The sequence below is a fragment of the Mesocricetus auratus genome, unplaced genomic scaffold, assembly GCF_017639785.1.
Source record: "Mesocricetus auratus isolate SY011 unplaced genomic scaffold, BCM_Maur_2.0 Super-Scaffold_100007, whole genome shotgun sequence".
NCBI lineage: Eukaryota > Metazoa > Chordata > Mammalia > Rodentia > Cricetidae > Mesocricetus > Mesocricetus auratus.
In genome coordinates this window covers 92,352,444-92,372,438 of record NW_024429191.1, presented here as the reverse complement: position 1 = coordinate 92,372,438, position 19,995 = coordinate 92,352,444, and the positions used below count along the sequence as shown (strand labels likewise).

At 51.4% G+C, this 19,995-nt stretch overlaps 2 protein-coding genes and 3 non-coding genes across 6 annotated transcripts; 2 read left to right on the top strand and 3 right to left on the bottom strand.

The window, feature by feature from the left end:
- The first annotated feature begins 12 nt into the window (after nucleotides 1-12).
- On the top strand, nucleotides 13-5,515 carry Atp5pd (ATP synthase peripheral stalk subunit d). Its single transcript, XM_040750046.1, has 6 exons — nucleotides 13-146; nucleotides 2,035-2,165; nucleotides 2,612-2,708; nucleotides 3,758-3,829; nucleotides 5,124-5,186; nucleotides 5,317-5,515. The coding sequence occupies exons 2-6, from the start codon at nucleotides 2,044-2,046 to the stop codon at nucleotides 5,446-5,448; spliced, it is 486 nt and encodes a 161-aa protein (XP_040605980.1). The 5' UTR covers nucleotides 13-146; nucleotides 2,035-2,043; the 3' UTR covers nucleotides 5,449-5,515.
- A 1,542-nt stretch (nucleotides 5,516-7,057) lies between these two features.
- Nucleotides 7,058-7,130, bottom strand: Trnar-ucg. Its single transcript has one exon. It is a non-coding gene; the product is annotated as a tRNA-Arg (tRNA).
- A 371-nt stretch (nucleotides 7,131-7,501) lies between these two features.
- Trnar-ccu lies at nucleotides 7,502-7,574 on the top strand. The gene has a single exon. It is a non-coding gene; the product is annotated as a tRNA-Arg (tRNA).
- A 215-nt stretch (nucleotides 7,575-7,789) lies between these two features.
- Nucleotides 7,790-7,862, bottom strand: Trnar-ccu. Its single transcript has one exon. It is a non-coding gene; the product is annotated as a tRNA-Arg (tRNA).
- Nucleotides 7,863-9,950: 2,088 nt separating this feature from the next.
- Nucleotides 9,951-14,581, bottom strand: Mrpl58 (mitochondrial ribosomal protein L58). 2 transcript variants are annotated; one of them, XM_040750044.1, is made up of 6 exons: nucleotides 14,355-14,581; nucleotides 13,366-13,402; nucleotides 11,318-11,377; nucleotides 10,683-10,765; nucleotides 10,437-10,606; nucleotides 9,951-10,223 (listed from the first exon to the last, which is right to left on the bottom strand). In XM_040750044.1, exons 1-6 carry the CDS (start codon nucleotides 14,538-14,540, stop codon nucleotides 9,959-9,961), a joined length of 801 nt encoding a protein of 266 aa, XP_040605978.1. In that variant the 5' UTR covers nucleotides 14,541-14,581; the 3' UTR covers nucleotides 9,951-9,958. The 2 variants fall into 2 exon arrangements, with proteins under 2 accessions (XP_040605978.1, XP_040605977.1); XM_040750043.1 differs by having other exon boundaries at nucleotides 9,951-10,228; nucleotides 14,355-14,578.
- Nucleotides 14,582-19,995: the final 5,414 nt, after the last annotated feature.

The following is a 19,995-nucleotide window of genomic DNA, read 5'->3' as shown; positions in this document are numbered from 1 at the left end:
AGTCTGGCTCCGTGCTCATTGGATGACGTGCGGAGCGAGAGCCCGTCTGCTGCTCTTTCGGATTAGCCGAAAGAGGGGAGAACTTCCGGCGGTCCACTTCCGTTCCTTGCTGCTGGAGAGACGGCGCTCCGCCGGGGTCGGCGAAGGTGAGTGGGGCTCGGGGTGTTGGGTGCGGTCTCCGCGGGCTCTTCTGCGTTAGATGCCTCCGGACCTCGCTTTGACGCTCGCTCCGCCGCCGCGGGAGGACGTCGGGTCTTCGGGCTGCCCCGCTGGCCGGGCGCCGGAGGTCACCGCTCTGCCCCCCGCTCACCTTGGCCGCCGGGCGCTGCTGGGGCCTGGCTGTGACTTGGCCCGTGGCCCTTGATTTAGATGTTGCCGCAAACCGCGCCTCACACTGAGTGGCGGGCTCAGGAGTGCCGTTTGTGGGTCGGGGGAAGCATCACGTAGCCGTAGTGATCGCTTTCTGAGGGGGCCGGGGCTCCGTCCTCCCCTCCCTGCGGTGTGGGTAACACCCGAGGTCTCTCTGGTTCGTTTTGAAAGGTTCAGGCATTACGCTGGCCCGGCCCTGTCACCTGGCAGAGTGCCCTCGGGCAGCTGTCTGGCCAGCCCAGGGTTCCTGAGAACCAGTCTGCTCGCAGGTGCAAAGGGCCCCTTGAAAAGACAGGACCCCCCCCCCCCGCCCACTTACCCTCTCTCTTACCTCTCTCTCCTTCTCTCCTCTCTCTCCACGTTCTTCTCTCCTCCCCCCTCTCGCTCTCCCGCCGCTATACTAACTAAACCGTGATTAATGTGCCCTCCATGGCTCGTGCTCCGTCCATCGCGCCGGTCCCTGCTCCGTGCTCGCACTCCTGTTTCTCCTTTCGCGCGCCCTTCTAATTCCTAATCTTAAGCAAAACAACACGTTTCCCCGGTTGGCCGAGTAACCACCGATCATTCCCCATTCTCATGACCGGTTCCAGGCGCTAGAGATGATTAGCCGGGCAACAAGGCGTCTGTGACTCCTGAGTTCCCCTCGTGCCTAGGGAAGTGCATTCGTTCTCCAGAAGCTTTCGTTCATCTGACAACTGCTTAGCCTCTCCCTTCCTAGAGATGTAAGCTGCTCTAGGAGGGAAGGAAGGGGACTGGCATTTGACAACTTTGATCGTTATCCTCCACTGCGCCTGGAAACCATGTACACACGGTTCCACTTTACCGTCCTCCGATGGTAGCGATTTCCTGTATTTTGTCTTATTTGGTTTAAGTTGCAGTCACTTTCTTCTCTCACTGTCGTTTGTGTACAATGCCTCTGGAAATGCAAGGCATGTTTGCTGTGGACAGTATGACGCGAATATGAGGGTTCAGGTGTACGGCAGGTTTTGAGAGTCCCCGAAGTGAGTATAAAACTGGGGCGAACTGACGCCCACACTTTCACCTGGTGTTTTTAACAGCTCTTTTCCCCAGTTTGCAGATGAGGAAGTTTTGTCTGCTCTTTTTGAAGCTTTGTCAAATTTTCTCAGTCAAGTTTTTGTATGGTGAAGAATCAGTGGATAAAGCACAATTGTTACTTGTTACTTATTTGGCTTTTGTGTATGAATGTCCGGTGGCAATAGTCACAAAGACACATGTAGAGCAAAAAGTAGAAATGGGTTTCTAACGATAAAGATTGGGATGAAGGAGGGGTAGTCCAGTAGAATTGTGTTCTGCGTTACACAGCTTGAACTGAGAAGCTTAACTTCCCATTTCCGATTTGTTGAGGCAGTCTCCCAGGTACCCCAGGGTGGCCTTGAACTCACTGTGTAACCAGCGATGACCCTGAACCTTGGATCTTCCTGCCTCCGCCTCAGCTTATGAGGTGCTGGAGATGGGACCCAGGGCTTTGTCCATACTGGGCAAGCATTCCAACAACTGAGCCCCAAGTCCCAATTCCTTAGCTGTGTGTAGACTGACCAAGTGTTTAAACGATGCTGGTTTAGAAAGACTTGTATTTCCCTGAAATGTTCTCCTTCGGGGGTCCTCTCCACGGGCACTGTTTAATCCGACCTGTTTTGTTTTTAGGATCCCAAGATGGCCGGGCGTAAGCTTGCCCTAAAAACCATTGACTGGGTGTCTTTTGTGGAGATCATACCCCGAAACCAAAAGACAATTGCAAACTCCCTAAAGTCGTGGAATGAGATCCTCCACACCAGGTGAGTGTGTTGTGAGATAGAGCCCCCTCTACTGGTCACTGCGCCTGGCAGCAGGGTGTGACATTTATCATCATTTTGTGTGTGTGGGTGCACCTACCACTTGCTGTGCCACGGGTACATGTGGATGGCAGAGGAAAACTTGTGGGTGGCTCTCTGCCTTCTCCACCCTGTGAGTCCAGGCATTGAGCACGTGTCCTCAGGGTCAGCAGCAACTGCCTTTACCCACTCCACTTGGCCATCTTGCCAGCACGACACAGGCATTCCTGATAGTCTAGCGCAAAGGAAGCCATGTGATTTGCGAGTGAAGGCATGTTTTTTGGCATGTTTGAGGCAGCCCTTCAGAGAAGAGTGTGCTGACACTCCGCTGTGGTAAGGACTAGGAGACTACATGTGAGTAGTGTCTTGCTCTGGGAACGGTGCTGACTTTTCCTTTTCCATATGAGCAGGTTGGCTAATCTGCCTGAGAAACCACCAGCGATTGACTGGGCTTATTACAAGGCCAACGTGGCCAAGGCTGGCTTGGTGGATGATTTTGAGAAGAAGGTGAGCCTTCAGATTACTAAAGCTTGGGTCTTGTAAGGGGCTGGCGAGTGAGTGAAAAGTGGGTGTGGCCAAAGGCCCACACAATGGGTTTAGTGAGCACCTTTAGAGGGTGGGGTCTAGTCACTCAGCAGCCAGGGCTAGCCTTGCTCCGGGAGCTAGAGGGCTACCAGGGCTAGCCCTTCTCCCGAGTTCCCCTTTACTCTAGTCTCTGGTTCCTCCCTCTTGTAAAAGAATTAATGTTGTGTGTATGGGGTTTTGCCTGCTTATATTTCTATGCACGTGGCTGGTGCCAGAAGCTTGATGAGGATATCAGTCCCCCTGGAATTGGAATTATAGACAGTTGTGAGCTGCTGTGTGGGTGCTGGGAATTGAACCTGGGTCCTCTGGAAGAGCAGCCAGTGCTCTTAACCTCTGGGACATCTCTCCAGTCCCATCAGTGATCTGTCTTCTTTTGATACTTAGACATTATGTCTCAATATCTAGAGTTCCTTTGCTTATTCGTTTGCAGATGCCTCTAGAAGGCCTGCTCTGTGTAGCTTAGCATACAGTGTCAGGGCTGTAATCCTGGGCACTCTTCTAAGGACCAGCCCTTGGGGGTTTGTGTGAAAAAGAATTTCTTAAGATTGCACGATGCTAGCCAGTCGGTGGTGGCGCACACCTTTAATCCCAGCACTCGGGAGGCAGAGGCAGGCGGATCTCTGTGAGTTCAAGACCAGCCTGGTCTACAAGAGCTAGTTCCAGGACAGTCTCCAAAGCCACAGAGAAACCCTGTCTCGAAAAACCAAAAAAAAAAAAAAATTGCAGGATGCTAAGTGGCTATTGTCAGTCTAGTAACTATTGTCACAAGAGGAAACTAACACTTGTGATAAGGAACTGTGGAAGGTCTTTTGGGTGGTGAGTGACAGGGTTGAGGAGACTTTCCAACTCGTCCTGCCATAATAGCAGAGACTGGAAGCGATGGAGTGTTTTCGTGTAGTCTATAAGGAGTAGGGGCTTTCAGTCCTTTGGGCTCTTGGGTACAAGGGTGACTACTTTGTTCTTGTTCCTAGTATAATGCCCTGAAGATCCCAGTGCCTGAGGATAAATACACAGCCCTGGTGGACAGCGAGGAAAAGGAGGATGTAAGTAGTGGGTGCTTTGTTTTTCTTCAAGATTTTCTTTGGTTTTTGTTTGTTTGTTCTAAGGTCTCACTCTGTGGCCTTGGTTGGCCTCAGAGTCAATAGTGATCCTCCTGCCTTGGCCTCCCAAGTGCGGGGATTATAGGCATGCACCACTATGATCAGATCCTGAAGTTTTTTTAATGACCACTGGTTGTCATTAGTAGGAAGAGTAGATAGTGAAATTAAAGTGAAAATTAAAGTGTTGTAGGAATTAAGAGGGATGGATTGTTAATAGTGCATTGACATGAATGAATCTAAAAATAACACTGACTAGAAGTTGATGGTGAGGACTGGAGAGATGGCTCAGAGGTTAAGAGCACTGGCTGCTCTTCTGGAGTCCTGAGTTCAATTCCCAGCAACCATATGGTGGCTCACAACCATCTGTAATGAGATCTGGAGCCCTCTTCTGGCCTGCAGGCATACATGGAGTGCTGTATACATAATAGATAAACAAAATCTTAAAAAAAAGAGAAGTCGACGATGAGGTGTACACCTTAATACCCAGTACACTGAGGGCGAGGACAGGCAGAGCTGGAGTCAGAGGCCAGCCAAAGGTACACAGTGAGGCCCTGTCTATAAATCTCTAGAAAATGCAATTAATCTTTACTAACAGAAGGCCTGAGGGGCTGCTCAGGGAGAGGTGGGGGTGAGGTGATAAATACGTCACTGTTGAGTTTGATGACGGTGTGGCCAGTGAATTACATGATCTATTGGAAGTGCTGGAAATCCATTCACCCCAGTGTCAGTTTTACACCCAACAGATCTGTTAAAAACAATCCACTCGGCCGGGCGGTGGTGGCGCACGCCTTTAATCCCAGCATTCGGGAGGCAGAGGCAGGCGGGTCTCTGTGAGTTCGAGGCCAGCCTGGTCTACAAGAGCTAGTTCCAGGACAGCCTCCAAAGCCACAGAGAAACCCTGTCTCGAAAAACCAAAAAACAAACAAACAAACAAACAAAAAACCAATCCACTCACCACCCAAACACCTTTTTGCCTGAAAATACCTCAGGCCAACAGTGGCACCAGGGTCCAGAGTCACATGACTGTTGCGACTGTTCGGTGACGGGTCCTGAGCTGCTTTCCTGCCTGGCTGCTTTGCGGGTGTTGGCAAAGCTGTGGTTTGCCTCCTTGAGCAGTGTTCTAGACCAGGTCGGCGTGCTCTTCCTAGGTGGCGGTGGGAAAGGGCAGGCCAGAGCCGCTTGCACCTCAGCGGTCAACATACATTGGTTTCAGGACAGTTTCTCCTTTCTCTTAAAGGTGAAGAACTGTGCTGCGTTCCTGTCCGAGTCCCAGGTCAGGATCCAGGAATATGAGAAGCAGGTGAGGATGAGCCGTGGCCTCTGTGAATGCTGTCTCTGTCACCCTGTGGCAGTGGCCTTCCGTGGATTCTTGCTTTGATCTTAGTGGCCTTGCCAGTTTGCTGTTGCTCACTTGCTTCTGCTGTTTCTAGCTGGAGAAGATTAAGATGATGATCCCCTTTGATCAGATGACCATTGATGACTTGAATGAAGTCTTCCCGGAAACCAAGCTGGACAAGAAGAAGTACCCGTACTGGCCTCACCAGCCCATCGAGAACCTGTGAAACAGGCCAGGAGGGAGCGCCAGCCCTTCACTGCACACTTGGACATTAAAATAAAGCATTTACGTTCTGTGGGGTGTTGTCTTTCAGTGGTGAACTCTTCTGAGGTGGCCCCACCTGGAGCATTTAATCTGTGAACAGTTGTCTAAGAGGCAGACTGTAGGGAGCCAGTGACTGTGGCCTTGGGGCTGCTGGAACTTGACCAGCAGAGCCTGGAACCACACTCTACGGTGAGGATAGTCTCTGGCCCACATCACACACACAAAAGGTGGTTGGAGGAGACGGTTGTGAGTCAGGACCTGTGCCCAGTTGCTGAGTTAACTGTCCTCACAAGCTTCAAGCCTGGCTCCAAGGTTTCTAGATATCTGAGCACCCCCATCTCACCTGCTATAGCTTAAATCACGGGACAGCATGTCATGTGAGGGTTCCAATGCACAGGCCTGAGAATGGATGACCAGTGGGACAGCAGGGTCTTCAGGGGTGCCAGTCCTGTCATTTAGGGATAGCTCTGGTGTGGTACTCTGGTATGGACATTAAAGCCATCTGTGAGCTCCAGGTCCATCTACATTTGGGGATAACCCACTTAGCAAAGACTGTATTTTATCAAATTAAACAGCCTTGCCTCAAAATCTAGAAATTACTGCTGTCCCACTTCTGTAAAAGAACAAACCCGCTGGGCCATTCTAGCACTTGGGAGACACAGGCAGGCAGGCAGATCTGAGTTTGAGGTAAGAAACCCTATCTTGAAAAAACCAAAAGGGGGAGAGAAACCCTGGAAACAACAAAAACCCAACTAACAGCCTTGTGTGAGGGTGCAGTCTAACCCCAGCACCAGGCAGATGGATTTCTGTGAATTTGAGGCAGGTTTTGCTAAAGAAAACAGGAAACAGGACATTGCATTGGTGTGTGTTACCTCTTTATGAAGGAAACAGTTAAAAAGAGGCCTTTGCCGGCCTCCCAAAGTCATGCTTTTGCCCTGCCAGACTTGTCAAGGCAGGGCTTAACCTAACCTTGTCTCCCCACCCCTGTCCTCCATAACGGGAAGGGTTGTGAGGGCTGTGGGGAAGCAGAGTTGTGCAGGGGTGAGGCATCCAAAGACTTCTCTCACTGCAGCGCCTCGGCAGCAGCAGGGGGTGAAGTTGGGCGTTTGCCCTGGTGGACTCCCTTCGGTAAGAATTCGTTACGTGTAGACATACGTTCTGATACGCATGCACGATTTAAGCCCTCAAACGGGACACGCACTCGCCTACAATCCCAGCCCTCAGGAGGCTAAGGCGGACAGGCTGCGAGTTTGAACCTAGCAAACCACATATCACAAATTTTTTGTTTTTTTGTGATAAGGTTTTTTCTGTGTAGTCCTGGCTGTCCTGGAACTCACCCTGCTTCGGCCTCCCAGGTGTTGGAATTAAAGAAATGCGCAACCACTGCCAGCCCCAAATATTAAATTTAAAAGGAGCAGCAGGAAACATTTCATCAGACTCTGAATCCAAAACCACCTGCTTAGGAGGAGTTATACATTCAAGTCTCATTGGGAAACATTTTCCGATTAAAACAAGGATTATATTCAGATACAATTAGAAGGAGCAACGAGGGGAATGAAAACATTTCCTTCCGACCACGAAGGGACTCGAACCCTCAATCTTCTGATCCGAAGTCAGACGCCTTATCCATTAGGCCACGCGGTCTCACTGCGCCGGGTTCTTCCCTAGACCGTATTATTTGATGAAGGTCAGGCTCCGCTCCAGCAGCCCGCCAAGGGGTGTGCCGAGTGGCATCGGTAACTGAGGGGCGGCATGCGGGCCCTGCTGCGGGCCGCTGGGCAGCGCGGCGGCGTGGCTTGGCTGAGAGCTCATCCGACTTCGGGCCGGTTCGGATGCTTTCGGGCCGGCCTCGTGAGCGCTTCGCGACACAGCACGTCATCGCCCGGCTTTCCTCCGCGTCTGGGGACTCCGTGACCCGGCGTTTCCTCCGTGTCTGAGGTCTCTGTTCCGGGATAGGGTTGGCCACGTCAGCGCGCCGCGCTATCACGGACCACGTGAACTTGACCTTTTATCGCGCCCCAGTGGCCTAATGGATAAGGCACTGGCCTCCTAAGCCAGGGATTGTGGGTTCGAGTCCCACCTGGGGTGGTGCAACTCTAGTTTTGGAGATGGAGTCTCGCGCAGGCACCGGCGCGCACTTCCTACCGGCTTACCGATCGGTTCTTTGGAGCTGCCTGCTTATGACTGGAGCCATTTGCTCGATTCTTCTGTCTTCCCATCTCGAGCATGCGCAGCATATCAGAATGTTTTTGTTTTGTGGACGCCATTTTTAAAAAAATGAGCTGAGAGCTCTAACCGACCTCTACCCCAGGTGGGACTCGAACCCACAATCCCTGGCTTAGGAGGCCAGTGCCTTATCCATTAGGCCACTGGGGCTGACGACACGTGGCTCGTGCCTTTTCTCTTCTAATGGGTGCTCTTACAACCGTGTCTTACACTGCCATTCACGTGCGATTTTTTTTGGTGCTTGCCCTGGAGAACTGCAAAGTCGGAAACCAAACTCCCGAGCTGGGTCAGCGCTGAGCACTCAGGGTAGCGCCTGGAGCGCCTTAAAGTGGCTCGCACTCCCGGTCGGGGAGTCAGTGGAAGTTTCCATCCGGTTAATCCCCACACCACCACCCCAGCAGTTTTGTCCCTTCTACGCCTCTAAATAACTGACAGTGAATCCCGAAAGGATGAGAAGTAAGTATCAGTCACAATATTGAAAGGCAAGCACTGAAAACTTCCCAATCCTTCATAATGATAGAAACATTTTACACAATGTATGTTCTTTGCAAATATAAAATGCACGCAGAGAGCGGGCATCAGTCCGAGGAGGCACGGGAAGGGAGGTACACAAGGAGAGAGAGGGAGTTCTTAGTACTGTGATATTAAAACACGCTCTAAAAAACAAAAAAAGTCAAGGGAATGGGGTCGCAGAGCAGTCTGGGAAGTATAGTTTTTAATTCAGGGACTTAGCAATGCCTTCATAGTAGGCGTTGAGGCTCTGGGAAAGGGCTGAGGCTTGAAAGGAGCTATGTATGATTTTTAACTGTGCAACTGAGCACAGGAAGCATTTGTTTAAATGACTTATCCATGTGGAATAATTGTTCCTCGAGGGTAATTCTAACAATTCCCTGGTCTGTTTCTCAACAATGACTTCACTAAAAGCTGCAACTGGGGTGGGGGTAGGGGGCGCGACACAATGACCCCCCCACACACACACTAATCCTAACACACTTGGAGCTAAAGCTTGATGAGGATGAAGTTTGGATGGATGTGGAGACTGGGAAGACACAGAAGTCATGGACATTGTAGGAAGGGCTCAGCCATGGCCCCAGGCAATGGCAACGAGATTAATAGAAATTGTTAGAACCCTGACCCAAGCTCATATCAACTGGAAGGTATTACATTTTAGGCACGGATTTTCTTGCATGCCAGAGCCCTGGAGTAGAATAAAATGATGGCAGAAGTATAAACCAGATTTAGAGAATGTCCTTGCAGGCCAGCGCAATGTTTCCCATCCGGTAGACAAGTGACGCCCGCCTGACACTAACGATGCTCGATTTCCAAGCTAATATGGAATTCAAATTCTGGTTTGTCTCTGGGAAATCTGACCAGGGCAGAGCTTATGTGATTAACAAAATTAAGTTATACTTGTGTGTGCACACTGAATACTTCATGGAGCTTGTGGAGGTCAGAAGCCAACTCTCTTGAGTCTCCTTCCACCTCGTGGGTACCAGGGATCAGACTCACGGCAGTCTTGGCAGCAAACCCCTTTACAGCTGAGCTACCTCACTGGGGAGGTATACAAAACAACCTGCAGGGCTGGTGAGATGGTCCAGCAGGTAAACGCGCTTGTGGCAAGCCTGACTGGTCCCTGGGATCTACATGGTGGAGGGAGAGAACTGACTTCCACAAGTTGCCCTCTGACCACCAGACATGTACTGTGGTTCAGGCAGACCCCTCCTCATAACAACAGCATCAGGACCAGTGAGATGGCTTGGCAGGTGAAGATATTTGCTTTGAGCCTAAGATGAGTTCCATTCCCGTGGTGGAAGAGGTGACTCTGCATGTCACTTGCTCTGTAACCCCTCATGTGCACGTGACACACTACCCACTGTGTCAGGAAACAAACAGACCCACACGTCTGGCCTGGGGATGCAGCTCAATGGACTTTGAGGTTCTTACATGTCTTCCTCCCAGACGCACCTCCCAAGTCTCTTGCACAACCTGTCATCCCTGGCTTCCTTGTCACCTCCTGCCACCAGCTTCCTTCCTGACCACTGTGTTCAGTTTCTTTGTGTTTTTGAAGGTCTAGCCCAAATGCCTGCTCATGTATCCCAGCCCTCCTAGCTGCATGCTCCTTGAGGACCTACCCACAATCCTCTGCTGCCCAATGTGCTGTCACAGCACTGGGCAGTAACTGTGGGATGGGCTTAGGCCGAAGCAGGAGCTCTGTTGCAAAGCTCTGAGAGGTGAGGCTCCCGTACTTAGAGGTTTATTTCAGCCAGTAATACATGAGGTGGACAACTGAGGCTGCCCCATGACCTGTAGCCTTCCCTCCTAAGGAAGGTTCTGACAAGGCTCCAGTTAATCGAGAAAAGTCTCTCCAGGTATGGCAGCTCTCTGCAGAGTTGCATGACACCCCAGTCTTTGCCGGCAGTGTGGGGTGACTTCAGTCCATAGTCACCCTCCTGCTTGTCTTTATGGAAGAGTTTATTCTTTTCTGGCGCAGCCTCTCCCGATTCATGTTTTCTATCCTGAAAACAAAAGACGGCAATGAGGCCCAGATGTGCAATCAGTGCTTTTCAAAGCTGGGGCTGATGGGGAGCAGAGCAGCCCAGTCGGCAGGATCCAGATGTGCTCCTGGGCCTGGGTCAGCACCTTGCTCCTCTCAGCAGCTTCCCTGCTGACCCTGCTGGTAGCCCCTGGTCTCTACCCTGCCCCCTCTCATCTGCCCATCTGTACCTGAGTCTCTGGAGCTGGGCGTCTTCTTTGCTTGGCTCCTTGGGCACCTGGCTGGCCTCTGCAATCATGTCTCTAATTTTCTGTAGGCATTCTGCCAAATTCCGGAACTGATAGCGACTGCTCTCGGAGGTGAGTACCAACTCTCCTGCCTTGTTGATCTTGTTTTTATGCTGCCAAGGAGGAAAATGAAGGTCCACAAGCCTACCCCCAACCCAGGGATCCACAGGGATGGAAAGGGGTGGGTACCTTGAGAGCAATCTTCTGGCGCACCGGTTCAGCAATCCAGTCTGCGCTGTCCAAGTGAAACCTGACTTCAGCCTTGGAATTCACTGTGGATGGGGAGAATGGAGTGGAATCCTGAGACCCCGAGTCACGGTGCTCAGTTCAGGGACAGTCGGGGGAGCCAACTACCCAGCCAGGAACATTCCAGCCTATGTTGGAGCTAGCTATGGAACACGTCCACCAGGCAAATACTGGGACAAATTTAGACTTCTGGTATCCAAATGTCCAGGGTTGCTCACAACAGTTTTACTGGCCTCTGAAAAGAGCAGGGGGATGGGTTTCACTAGAGCAAAGGAAACCTGTTCTCTGTGGATCCAAGCAGGCTGCCAGCTCATGCTGTGAGCTCTCTTTGTTTACCCTCAAAGCCAACCCCAGCCTTAGCAACCCACAGCTGAGAGCCAGACAACCGGACCACACTCAGAAGAGTCAAAAGGATTATTATAAGCTGGAGGTGTGTGAGTGCTGCAGAAAACCCTTATTATATTATATTATTATAAGCTGGAGGTGTGTGAGTGCTGCAGAAAACCCCTTATTCCACAGGAATGTGAATGCAGAGTTGCAGCTAACAGCCCCTCCCAGCTGAGATTTAAAGCCTGTACCTTTGTTAACATTCTGCCCCCCAGGACCGCTACTCCGACAGTAGGAAATGCTCAACCGATCTGCAAAATAGAAGAATACACGCAGGAGGGTTCCCCATGGCCGAACATGTAGACTGCTAATTTAGTCAAATGACTATTACACACACACACACACACACACACACACACACACACACACACACACCAGCATCCAAAGATATCAAAACTAAAAACAGGACAACTGACTTTCCCAAGACCTCCTAGAGAGAGGAGGAAGTAAAATTATGACCCATGTCTAGCACATTCTACCAAACCTTTCTGCTGTTTTTGTTTGTTGTTTTAAGAGAAGACTCTGAGAGGTTCAAGCTAAGGGACAGGCTCAGCTTCCCATAGTTTAAAGAGGGCTGGGCATGGAATCATGACGGACTAGAGGCTGGAGTGGACAAGAGTAGGTGGGCGGGGTGGCACACTTCTCGTAATGCTGGCACTCGGAAGTCTGAGGGAGGAGAACGTTGAGTCTGAGGCCTTCAGTTTAGACCACACAGTCAGACGGGGACAAGAGAGTATTGTTTCTGACTGTGTGCTCTCATGGTTGTTCTGGGTTGAAACCATGTGCTGGATGGATGAGAACTTGATTTTCAGTTTGGGACGTCTCACCCTGAAAGGTAGTGTGGCCACTAACTATATGATCTTGGCAAAGTCCTACAACTTCTCTTGTGTTGTAGGATAATCCTTCTGTATGCTGGGAATATGTATTACTCTCACTGGCTAATAATAAAGCTGTATGGCCTATAGCAAGGCAGGATAAAGTTAGGCAGACAATCAAACTAAAGACTGGGATGGCCGGGCATTGGTGGTGCACGCCTTTAATCCCAGCACTGGAGAGGCAGAGGCAGGCGGATCTCTGTGAGTTCGAGGCCAGCCTGGTCTACAGAGTGAGTCCAGGACAGCCTCCAAAGGAATACAGAGAAACCCTGTCTCGAAAAGCCTAAAAAAGAAAAAAAAAAAGACAGGGATGAAGAAGGGAGAAGTTGAGAGAGATGCCAGGGACTGTCCAAGAAGAGAGATGCTAGAGAACAGGTAACCCATGAGCCACACCTCAATACAGAGGTTAATAGGAGTGGGTCAATTTCAATGGAAGAGCTGGTTAGTAGTAAGCCTGTGCTAGCTATTGGCCAAACATTTTGTAATTAATTTAAGTTTTTATGTGCTTATTTGGCACCAAGCAGTTGGGACAGAAAAGCTCTGCCTCCTTTTACAGTCTTGTTAATTTATTTTAGTTTCTCAAGACAGGGTTTCTGTGTGTAGCCATGGCTGTCCTGGGCAGGGGAGACAGCGGCAGTAATCGGCAGGAAGACCAGCTGGTAACCCACTGTAGCACTCCCTGTAGCTTCTTGTGCGCCGTAGTGGCAGGAATGGTGCCCATCTTGGGACCACCTCCCAGCCTCCCGCCTTTGGAAAACAATTAAATCTTGTTCTGACTCAGTAACAAAGGTACCTGGTACTAAGGGAACGGCTGTGCTATGGAGCCCAGCAACCGTGCATGGAAGACAGATGGGTCATGCTGACTGCAGCTGAGTCTGCTGAAACAGAGTGTCGGGTGAACCTCCGGAGAGCTCGGGAGGCCGGGAGAGGTAAGCACTGTCCACCGGGCACAGCGCCTGTTTTCCAGGAGACTGATGAGGCGCGCCCCTTGGCTCCCACTCTCCTGTACCCGTCCTTCTTTCCACAGCACTCAACCCCTATGCCATAAAGACAGCTCCAAATCACAAGCACACCAAGAGCTGTTCGTGTAGGGGAGGCTGTGTAGTCTGCATGCATGGCTAAGCAGTCATTTATTCGCTAAGCTATGCTTCGAAGACTTCTCTCACACCCACGTTTGGTCTCTCTACTGTCCCTCACCGGTCTGGTGACATCTGCAAGGAACAAGTGAGGGATTCGGTGAATGGCTCTGTGTGTGTGGAGCTTGGGACTGGCTCCAGGTTCCATCTCACACCAGGCAAGTGCTCTTTGTTTCGCTGAGCCAGCCCCCTAGCCTAAAACGACTGACTTTCAAAAACACCACTTACCTAGGGGGATGTCACTGCCGGCTTGTTTCGCATGCTCCTGTAATGTAACATACACGGTGTCAAAAGAGAGAAGTCACCTGCCAGGCTACTCCTAACAGGTCCAAGACGGGGTGGGGGTGGGGGTGAGGCAGATAGTGTAAAGCTACAAGCCAAATGGTATCCATTTTATTCTGGAGTGATGGCTCGGTGGGTAAAAGCACTTCCTAAATGTCACACCTTGACAACCTGAGTTCACCCTCTGCCCCAAATTATCACTGTGTTCACAGCATGCTCTCGAGAGGAGTCTGCTGCATGAAGTGTGGGTGGAAAAATGAAAATACCGGATGCTAGCCAGGCGTTGGCGGCGCCGGCCTTCAATCCCAGCACTTGGGAGGCAGAGGCAGGCGGATCTCTGTGAGTTCAAGGCCAGCCTGGTTGTGAGTTCCGGGACAGGCTCCAAAACCACAGAAAAACCCTGTCTGGAAAACCCCCCCCCAAAAAAAAAGAAAAAAAGAAAAAGAAAATACCGGATGCTCTTTCCATCCTATAGGTGCAGCCCAGGAGGTTCCCTCCCTCCTGCTCTGGCCCAATGCAGTGTGTCTCCACAGAGCAGGCTAAGTATGGGCCCTAAAGACACAGACAAATCTCGTCTCTGGCTTCCTGACGGTCCTGGGGGGGGGGGCAAAAGAGCGGGGAAAGGTCCGTAATCCACATTTCTCACGGAATGCGGGCCTGGGGACCAGACCACGAGCGTGGGAAAGCCACCGAAGGACGCCAAGGAGGCGCGCGTTCTCCCGGGGCCGGCACAGCGACGGGAAGCGCCAGGGCTGCAGCCACACCCTAAAGTCCCAGCCCCCCAGCCCCCACCCCGGGCCCTGCCGGGTTGCTAGGACGACCAGCTCCCCCCCCCCCCCCCCCGCAGCAACCGAAACGATCCACGCCGCCCCGCTGGCTGGCGTCGCCTAGCAGCGACAAGAACCGCCCTTTCCGTCCCGCCTTGCCCGGCTCACCGGGACCTTCCAGGCCGTGTCCACGCTGTTGGACTCGGGATAGAGCTTGTCCAGGCTGTAGATGCTCTGGAATCCGGTGCCGTCTACCTGTCTGTGCAGAGCCCGGCGAGCACAGCGCGCGGGCGGCGAGAGCAACGAGGCCCCAGCTCGGCGAAGGGCCCAGCGCAGGCCCCAGGCTGCCGCCATGTTCGCCTCTCAGGGCCGCTTCCGGTCGGTGTGCACTCTCCCGTGGTCCGCAAGCTGGCGCTGCGCTCACGTCTTGAGTTCCGCCTGGTTTTTCCGAGTTCTGGGCTGGCCACCTAGGTGTGGTGGTGGTAGGGACCCAGCTGACATCTGACAGGAGGTTGACCTGCAGACAGCGGCCACCTACGGGAGATTCTTCTTAAAAAGACTCCTGTGTCTGTCTGGCTTGGTGCTCACTTGCAGTCCCATCACTGCACCCAAGGCTAAGGCAGATTCTAACTTCATGTGGTTACATAGTAAATCCCTGTTACAAAACCAGTAAATAGGTGGGAGATGGTGGCACACGCCTTTAATCCCAGCACTCCGGAGGCAGAGGCAGGCGGATCTCTGTGAGTTAGAGACCACCCTGGTCTACAGAGCAAGTTCCAGCATTTAGGAGGCAGAGGCAGGCAGATCTCTGAATTCAATTCGAGGCCAGCCTGGTCTACAGAGCAAATTCTAGGACAGCCAAGGCTACACAGAGAAACTGTGTCTCTAAAAACCAATAAATAAACAAACAAATGATCTTACCTGTTTAGCTTTGATTATTCCTGCCCTGTCCTATCCCTTTCTCAGTGTGTAGGCCATATCCCTAGCCTGTTTCACATAGAAGGGTAGATAGACAGGCAGACAGACATATAGATAGATAACCAACCAACCTGGGTGTGTAGTTTTGAGTTTAATGGTTAGTTGGTTTGTGGCATGTATGTATATACGTATGTATGTATGTATGTATGTATGTACTGAGACAGGGTCTTAGTTATGTAACCCTGGATGGCCTGGAGCTCACTATGTAGATCAGGGTGCCTGCCTCCTTCTCCAGAGCATTGGGATTAAGGGTTTATCCGACCAGGTCTGGTTTTTGTTTGTGTTTTGAAAAAGGGTTTCCTACATAGCTCAGGCTGGCCTTGAACTCCTGATCCTCTTGCTTCTACCTCCCAGATGCTGATACTACAGGTTATGCACCACCATGCAAGGCCAAGTCTTATTTTCTAATGTAATTGCCGGTCTCCTTGGTAGGAAGTAGGCTCTCTGCTGGATCCCGAGCAAGCAGAGCATGGCACATCATGGACACACCACACGTGTGGACAAGTGAATTCCATGGCGATTGGTTTTTGAAAGTTGAGTTTCAGTCCAGTTGAGTTGTAGGACTTCATGTGTTCCCCTTCCCCCCAAACAGCTGATAAGCCACCCCCACCTATGTGTGAGTTGTGATGGATGGCTTGGTTTATACTCAGTCTAGTGGGGGGAGGCAGATCATTGAAGGGAAATGTTTCTAAACACAGACCTCTTCTTTCCCTCTAGTTTTAGGGAGCAGCAGAGTGGGTTCTAGCCACTAGACAAGACAAGCTGGAGAAGCAGGTACAGAACTCAGGAGACTTCAGGTTAAGCAGAGTCATTTCATAGTGGTGTTAAGGCAAGAAACCCAGAATTGCTGAAGTTCTGATGCTAAGACTACAGGTAAAACCACTGATGTTTGAAGGCGACTAACCCCTGGCTAAGTTACTTGGTTGGGCTTGTTGGAGATGAAAGTAGAAGCCAATAAATGTTACTAATTGTTAGTAATGTTTGTGCTTAGCTTGTAATGAAGACTTTGATTTTCTAGGACAAAGTGTCATTACCTAGAAAAATATGCCCCTGGGATCACTTAGATATTCCCCCAGGACACTGGCGGATTGAAATAGGAGATTGTCATTGAAACAATCCTTTATTGTCATTGAAGCAAGCCTTTACATCTTAGCATTCCTGGGGAGATAAACCAGCCCCTAGGCACTCTGTGAACTAGGAAGCATAGGCAACTGACATATTCCTCTAGGGCCCTGGGTTGGAAGAAGTCTCCTGGGTCCCTCCCTGTCTGACTTAGTCCCAGAACCTCAGTGGGAACAGAGACGTTTCCATGGTCACCAGAATAAGCTGCTCAGGGAAGCAAACCCAGACATTGACGCGGGTTGTGGGTTATGAATAATGAAATCAGAGCTGTGTCATGCTGTCTTTGCTCCAAGGTGGGGCTGTAGCCCATGCCTGACCCACGGGTTGTAGGGAAAGGAAGCTTCGCATTTCCATGGCTCCAAATAAACACAGCCTGTTCAGGCCATCTGGTGGCCTGGATTCTGGGAGAGATGGGAACAGAGCAGAGGATGAGGCAGGTTGCCCTGCCGTGGGGGGAAGAGTAGCTGGCAGGCTCTTCTCACTGGCTGCTGACAGGCACCATTCAGTTAGGGGGCCCCTGGGGGGAGAAACGGGCTTATGAGGTAGTACCCGTTCCCCTAAGTAGGTGAGCACTAGTGGGGTTATGGGGGAGCATGCCCCCACAGGAGGCTGAGGCAGGAGGATTGCTGTGAGTTCAAGGCCAGTCTGTTACATCGTGAGTTTCATGCCAACCTGGTTATATAACAAAATAATAGCAATAGAAAGGCTGGCACTGGAGGTTGAAGCCAGAGTTCTACCTCCCCTCATTGGTCTTCCCAGGGCTGGATGGGTTGAGATGGTGCTGGGGGGGGGCATTCACTCAAAATAAGGAAAAGGAAGGAAGGATTAAGAGTCAACAAGCCAGTCCTGGAGGCTGACCCAGTTCTACAGCTTGTGGGTTGACATCTGACTGTCATATGAAGGGATCCACGCGATTTCCCTTCTCCCGTGTGGGTCAGGCTCAGGCTGTTTGTTTTCCGCAGCCACAGGGTAGGAAATCCATTCCGACAAGATCTCTAGACTTTTCCTTCCCGGAGGAATGAGCAGCACAGCACGTGCTCCGTGGCTTGAGCGAAAGGGCAGAGCTGCACCTTGGAAACAGCCTCCCTGTGTGTGTGTGTGTGTGTGTGTGTGTGTGTGTGTACAGGGTTTGCAGGGAGGCTGAGACAGGTGTGTGCCTGATTTCCTTACCACAGTGATTCACTGAGTTCAGCCTTAGATCTAGAAAGGTTTGGGTTCAATGAAAGGGAGAACCAGAGAGACCGCTGTGGCATGGTCATGGACGCCTGTCCCTGGGCACTTAGGTGGCCGCAGTAGGAGCACCCTGCCAGCCGTGCAAGCTGTCTTCTGAATTCCTCGTGCATGCTTGACATGAAGCCCCCAGGCTGTTAGCTGATGGGACACCAGCTCCCTGCTCCCCACACTGCACCTTCTTCCCTTCCAAGGAGTCTAAGTGGAGTCTTGGTGATGACTTGCCTCCCGGATAACAAGTTCACAGTGCTGTAACTGTCCTCGCCACACTGGGGGAGGAGCCAGGTCCCTGGAAGGGAGGGGGGTTGGGAGTGCTATGTGCACGGAATGTAAGTTTGAAAGCCAGGAGATAAATGGCCTCTCGTCTCTCCTATAGCTGCCTTAGAGTCTCAGCAGGCAGGGGCTGGTCCTTAGGGTCTCAGGGGGCAGGGGCTGGTCCTTAGGGTCTCAGGGGGCAGGGGCTGGTCCTTAGGGTCTCAGCGGGCAGGGGCTGGTCCGATTGCTCTTCTTTTCTGTTCCTTCAAGGGATCAGCCTCTTTCTCCCTGTCTGTCACTCTCCCTACCTCAGACGTAGCAACCCAGGAAAACTTTTTAAAACCCTGATGACCTGAGTTGGATCCTTGGAACCCACGTGGTGAAGAGATAGAATCAACTTCTGAAGGTTATCCTATGGTCTCCACATTCAGGCCATGGTATGGGAACCCTCCCCATACTAATAATAAACAGTAGTGAAAGATGGTGGTGAGGCCGGAGGAAAGATGGCCTAAGTTAAGAGCATTGGACTGCTCTTTGGAAGGACCTGGGCTCAGTCCGCGGCATCCACCTGGGGGCTTAAAATTGTCTATGACTCCAGTCCCCATGGATCTTGATGTCTTCTTCGGGTCTTCTCAGGCACCAAGCATCCACAAGGTGCACAGACATGCAGAGAAAAAGTATCCCTACATGTTTAAAAAAAAAAGGCACTGGGGCCTCTTCTCTGTGATAACACCAAAGCAAAGAAGAAAGCTCCCCTACCCCCTGCTTCAGGGCTTCTGAGCTAAAGCCAGAGTGAAGGCTTTGAACTCTAAGAAGCCCATGCTGAATGGCTGACACAGCCACATGCCACATCACCATCTTCCAGGAGCCCAGCCATCGTGGGAAGTGTCCTCTGGCGAGACCAGCCTCATCACTGATCGACATCAGCTTCCCCGGCCTTGGAGTCAGCCATGGTGAAGCCAGAAGAAATGGCATGTTAGTGGCCATTGTGGAGGTCAGGGTTAAGTCCAGATTGAGCAGCCTCGGAAGAAGCTGTGTGTAGTTGAGGTGACCAAGGTCAACGCCCTTAGGCTGGAAGGAGAGAGGGCTCGTGTTCAGCTGGGTCCCAATCATGGTGCTTTGGATGCTGCCGGTAAAACTGGGATGACCCAAACCGAGCCCTGCTGGCTAGTTCTAAATATATAATATTTTTTCACCATAAAACAATTGTAAGTAAAAAATGCCTACAGAGGCTTATTTGAGGTCGTAAAGAATGATAATGGAAAAGGAAGGTGAGCCAAGTGTGGTACTGCACACCTGTAATCTCAGCACTCTGCAGGCGCAAGAATGCCAAGTTCAAGGCCAGCCCGGACTACATATCACGTTCCGGTGGTGCAGACCTAGTTATGCAACGAAACCTTTTCTCAGCAACAACAGAACAGTGAGAGACATTGAACAAGAGTGATCTCGGGCACTCGCTGTCAGTGTGACAGTGCTGAGACCCAATGCTGGGCACAGCGTCTGGATCTGGGGTGAGGTGGGGACCACGAGTTCTAGGCCCCTGAAGGCCTGGTATGGGGACACATGCCTGTAGTCCAGGTCAGAGGACGATGTCGTGGGGTGGGTTCTCCTCTTCCAGCTTTACACGGATTCTGGGGACCAAACCCGTGTTTCCACGGCTGTGGCAAGTGCCGCTACCTGCTGAGCCGTCCTACAGCAGGTCACCATGATGCATACCGTGATGCTGGTGTGGAAGTCAGAGGACAACCCGAGTGAATCATTTTCGAGTGCTGAGCCATTTCATGGGCCCCTCCGTGACTTTTTAAAGCTTATCTTGTCATATGTTGTATCTATGATCCACACATACTAAGATAAAAAAGGTGTCAGGTGTCATCTCTTTGGACCACCAGCTCCTGAATAATGAGTAGGGCCAGAAGTTCAAGGCCACCTTCAGCAACACAGCAAGTCTGAATCTAGCCTCACATCGATGAGATCCTGTCTCAAAAAGGTAAAAAATACCCTCCCCCACTGCTGATCACGAATGTCCTGCCTGAGAGAGCTCCAGCTCCGAGGGGTGGGGTGGGGTGAGGAGTTGGGAGGAGGGGGGATGGAGTGGCGGGGTGTGGGGAGGTGTCTTCCCAAACCAGAATATAAACTCTAAGGCCTTTGTGCTTTCTTTCTTTTTGAGCATGCTTGGCATAGCTTGCTCACTCGGCAGACACAGACTTTGCCAAGAGTTCAGGGG